Here is a 4180-nt window from a genome sequence, read left to right on the forward strand (position 1 = left end):
CTGGTGATCTCCAGAGATCCACACCAACCCCAGCCATCCTGGGATTCTGTGCAGGACAAAACACTGCAATTTTGTTTAAAGTGTGTAGAGAAGGAACCCYGTTAAGGTGCCAATAAAGAGGAAAGAAACACCACCCCGTGTTTTAGGAACTCACCACTAACACTCACTGCTGTCCTCGAGCTCTCTGCTAGCGCTGCCAGGCTGACGTAGGCAGATCCAATCAGACGATCTGTATCAAGTGGTCTTTCCCCCTCGTTTTCCTTGCCATATGCCCACCACACCTGGATTTCCAATTTCTCCTCTCTGAGGAACCAGAGCAGTCCTTGGCTCCTCCTGAGATTCACCTTGTTGGGTTTCCTGAAGGTCACGGTGACGCTCTCGCTGTCGTTGCTCAGTTTTGGCCGCTTCAGCCATGTCCACATGGCCTGCTGGTTGTAGAGTTTGTACCTGAGGTAGCAGTGGGTGCTGCTGTGCAGSTGTTTGTGTCCTGCCAGCAGCACAGAGTGCAGGGGCAGCCACAGCCGTGGGGTGGATATGGTGACAGTCACTGTGGTGCCACTCTGCTCCCCGTCATCCTCGCTGTGTGCCTGCAGCTCGTCCCTGCTCCAGCCCAGCAGCCTGGCAGCCTCCAGAACACGCTCCCTGTCACCCTGATGGCCAAAGGCTACAGCCAGCTCCAGCCCTCCCACGATGCTCTGCATGGTGTTTGTGTGCTGGGGGGGCAGCAGCTCCTCGGGGAGGGTCACGGGGTACCAGCCCCAAATACCTTTGGGAGCAAAGAGCACATTAGAGGAACCCTGAAAACAAACTACTGAAAAATGCCAGTGAGGAATGGCAGCTCTCTGCTCATCAGTCAAGGACTACAACTCCAAGCGTTCATTTTTCACCTGGAATTTATTAAATAATTTCTAATCTGAAAAAGCAACGAGTTACTGGCCCTTCAAAAAACCTCAGCAGTTCRGACCCCAAAGGATTTTCCCTTCATTAATGACATCCATTTTACAATGAAACTAAATCCCTTGGACCTCCARTTATAAAATTATGTATTCTCATTTCTTTCCTACTCTCTTCCTTTTAAAAACAACCCCAAAATTTTGGGCTGGAGAAAATAAGAAATTTACTGAAATGAAAGCAGAAATAACCAAGCCAATAATAAAAACATCATTATTTCAAGACATAATAATCYCAAACTAACGCTAGACAGAGGAGATTGTTAGTGGGTAGATACGTAAATATTTTTTTCACAGAAAAGTCACAAAATATCCTGGATGTGGAAGGGGCCCCAAAGGAGCACTAGATATTTCACAAGTAGTTAAAAAGCAAAAAAGAAGAGTTAATCCTGCCATTTTCTAATTATCTAAGACTTTTGTTTCCAGCTTTGGCATCTGAAAAGCAGTCACTGGTCCAGCACTYAACACTACAACTCATGGGAGTAAACTTCTAGAGTTTACATCTTTTTTGGACTTTCTATCTAGAAAATAAAAAGCAGTGAATAAAATCCCAAGGATTTTAGGTGCTGGTTTTAGCTGGCATGGAGTTAAATTTCTTCATAGAATATCCATTCAGACATTAGACATCCTACACCCTGAAAACAGATTTTTTTCACCTCAAACAACAGCTTTTATGTGACTTCCCTACTACAGGATTTTTACTGAACACATGGGGAAAATGTGAAAGAACTTTGGTCTGAAAGAACCCATAAAACTCACAAAACAAASCCCCCAAACCAGAAATGAAAACAGTTTTAAGGAATTACAATAGCATTTGCACAGAATGTCAGCAGCACAGCTGCATTACCTGATCTTCTTGTCAGCAGGTCTCTGGTTGGAACTGTGACTGTCCCAAGAAGATAATCTCTACCTGTTCTATCAGTCAGTTTGTCAGTGGCTGGAAAAGAAACAATTCTGTAGCCACAGGGAACTGGAACACAAGGTTCAGAGGAGATTGACTGCAGAAAGCTGGTGCAGCTGCTGGAGGTGCTTTCAGAGTTCTGCCTCTGCAAAAAWCCTCCAATGCCTCAACAGCAAATGGCTCAGCTGTCCCACTGACAACACCTTCAATCCTTTTACATGCATTAGCTGTTAAGAGGTGATCTTGATCACTGCAAGTCTCAAAAACACTTTGCACAAGGGGAACAGTCTCTGCTGAAGACAGTTTAGGTTATTACACCCATTATCAACTCAGGGTTCCCTGGGAACAGTCAAATTCAGGCTGCACAGGGCTCTGAGCAGCCTGACCTGCTGGAAGATGGCCCTGCTCATTGCAGGGAGGTTTTTRCAAGTCCCAACCCAAACTATTCCATTAGTCTATGAATATTTATTTTCTATACTAAATTTAAGGGGACTTGTGCACCAGTATTCAGTCCTTGTAATCAAACCTGTTGTCCTTACCTGACTTGGTGCTCTGATGGTAGATGGAGAAYACAATACTGGCAGACTGYARGAGCTCCCCCAGAGAAGAGGTTTCTCCACTGCTTTTCTGAATGATGAGATTGCAGAGGAATTCCATGTGATGCTCAAACTCTGGGCAGAAAGTGCAGGGCACAGCTCGTGTGCTGCGTGTGTGTGCCTGGGGCAGGAAGGACAGGAGCACACACACGTAAGKGTTCACTCCCACCCCGGCATAGTACTGCACAGAGGGGTTCTTCTGGGCCACACATCTTCATTTAACATGTGGAAAAAAGAGAAAAAGGAAGAGAATGCAYATAATGTATGAGAAATCCAGGAACCAACACGCTAAAAGCAAAGCTGAAAAGGTGGGACTAACAGTCAATGTTCAAGTCAAAATGTGTGTGGGCTCTGGCTGCATAGAATTTTCATCTTTTTTTTTCCATCTGAACATACTAGGAGCAGATGGGAAATGGTGAGAGGAACTCATGAGGGCAATCACTAGTGGCTGTGCTCTTACCTGTGGTTGAGAAAGTACTCAGCACCTTTAACAATATATTGTACTGCATAACTTCCCAGAGAACCTGCTCCAGGAGGAAGCCAAAGGTAAAGCCAAATTATTTTTACAGACCAGTWCTGACCAGCAAAAGGAGGTGGAATTAGCAAATGGAATAATTTACAAGTAAACCAGACCCAAGTATTACTCAGGTCATACACCTGAAGGATGAGGAGTCTGAGGTCATTCCATTCTCTTGACTTCTCCAAGCACAGTGATCCTCATCTTTCAGGGTCTGTGTGAATGAAGATGGGTCAGGGGCTCACAGCAACACTGAGAAAGGGCCAGCCCATGGCTCTGGAATGTCAGGAGCCATCCTTCTCTTATGGAATTGCCTCTATTCTAGCCCTTTCCTAATTCTTGAAAAACCACATATTCTGAACCATGTCCAGCTGATACCATGCCMTTGGAGCACAAGCCCTATGGTGGAAAGGGACATTTCACTGCCTGGTWAGTTTATTGAGGTTTCCACCGTGAAATGCAAGAAAAGAACCTCAGCTAGGTTTTAAATAGCATCAGCAACACCAGGATCCAATGCCCAAACAGGTACCATCTTCTATCAGCCAATTTTTATATCTTTGGTGTAGAAAAATGTGGAAATGTAGGAAAACATGCCCTGCCAATCTCAATCCTTCTGCAGAATGAATGCTACCACCCTGTACTGCAGCTTCAGGGACCAGAATAACTGCTGATGGTCTTTGTAAAGTTGTTTTCACTTTGGAGCAGAACCCACTYGGTATCTGCAGATGGAAAGYTGGCCAGTAAAAATTTGTTCTAATCTCATTCCTCAGCTTTCCACCTCCAGATAAAGCTGTTTTAAGTGAAAAAGGGTCCTTTTTGAATTAGGCTTTACCTGGCTGCCGCTTGCAAGCCAGCTGCCCTGTGTATTCGTACAGAAAGTGTAACAGCTTGAGCAGCAATTCCTGCTGCTGCTTTCAGGGAGCGTCGGTACCTCACACTCACATCCAGCAAACCTGGATAGAATCAAAGAAAGGAAGGGAAGAAATGGTCAGCTCTTAATGCAGGTACATCCAACACAATCAACATTTAGCACACCTATTAATAATAAACTTATCCTATTAATGAGTATTTTTCCACAAAAAGAATTCTTCACTGGGACCGCATCCTGCAGCAGCAGCGCCGGCTCAGTGTCTCCCTCGTGTGGCGAACCCGCGGCACAGCGCGCTCGGGGCTCAGCCGAGGCACCGCAGTGCCCGAGTCCCGCTCTGTTAAACCC

The 4180-nt window shown here is 45.5% G+C and overlaps 1 protein-coding gene across 1 annotated transcript in view; it reads right to left on the reverse strand.

Annotated features, from left to right (window-relative positions):
- C2CD3 (C2 domain containing 3 centriole elongation regulator) overlaps window positions 1–4180 on the reverse strand; it is a 39008-nt gene that overhangs the window by 15461 nt on the left and 19367 nt on the right. The window contains exons 20-23 of the mRNA XM_057386468.1: window positions 3797–3917; window positions 2391–2659; window positions 1798–1887; window positions 155–766 (exon numbers count right to left, since the gene is read on the reverse strand). Of these exons, the coding sequence (XP_057242451.1) occupies window positions 155–766; window positions 1798–1887; window positions 2391–2659; window positions 3797–3917 (1092 nt within the window). The remainder of the gene's footprint in view (window positions 1–154; window positions 767–1797; window positions 1888–2390; window positions 2660–3796; window positions 3918–4180) is intronic.

Source organism: Malurus melanocephalus, unplaced genomic scaffold (assembly GCF_030028575.1).
Source record: "Malurus melanocephalus ecotype Western Australia unplaced genomic scaffold, MMel_1.1 scaffold_970, whole genome shotgun sequence".
Taxonomy (NCBI): domain Eukaryota; kingdom Metazoa; phylum Chordata; class Aves; order Passeriformes; family Maluridae; genus Malurus; species Malurus melanocephalus.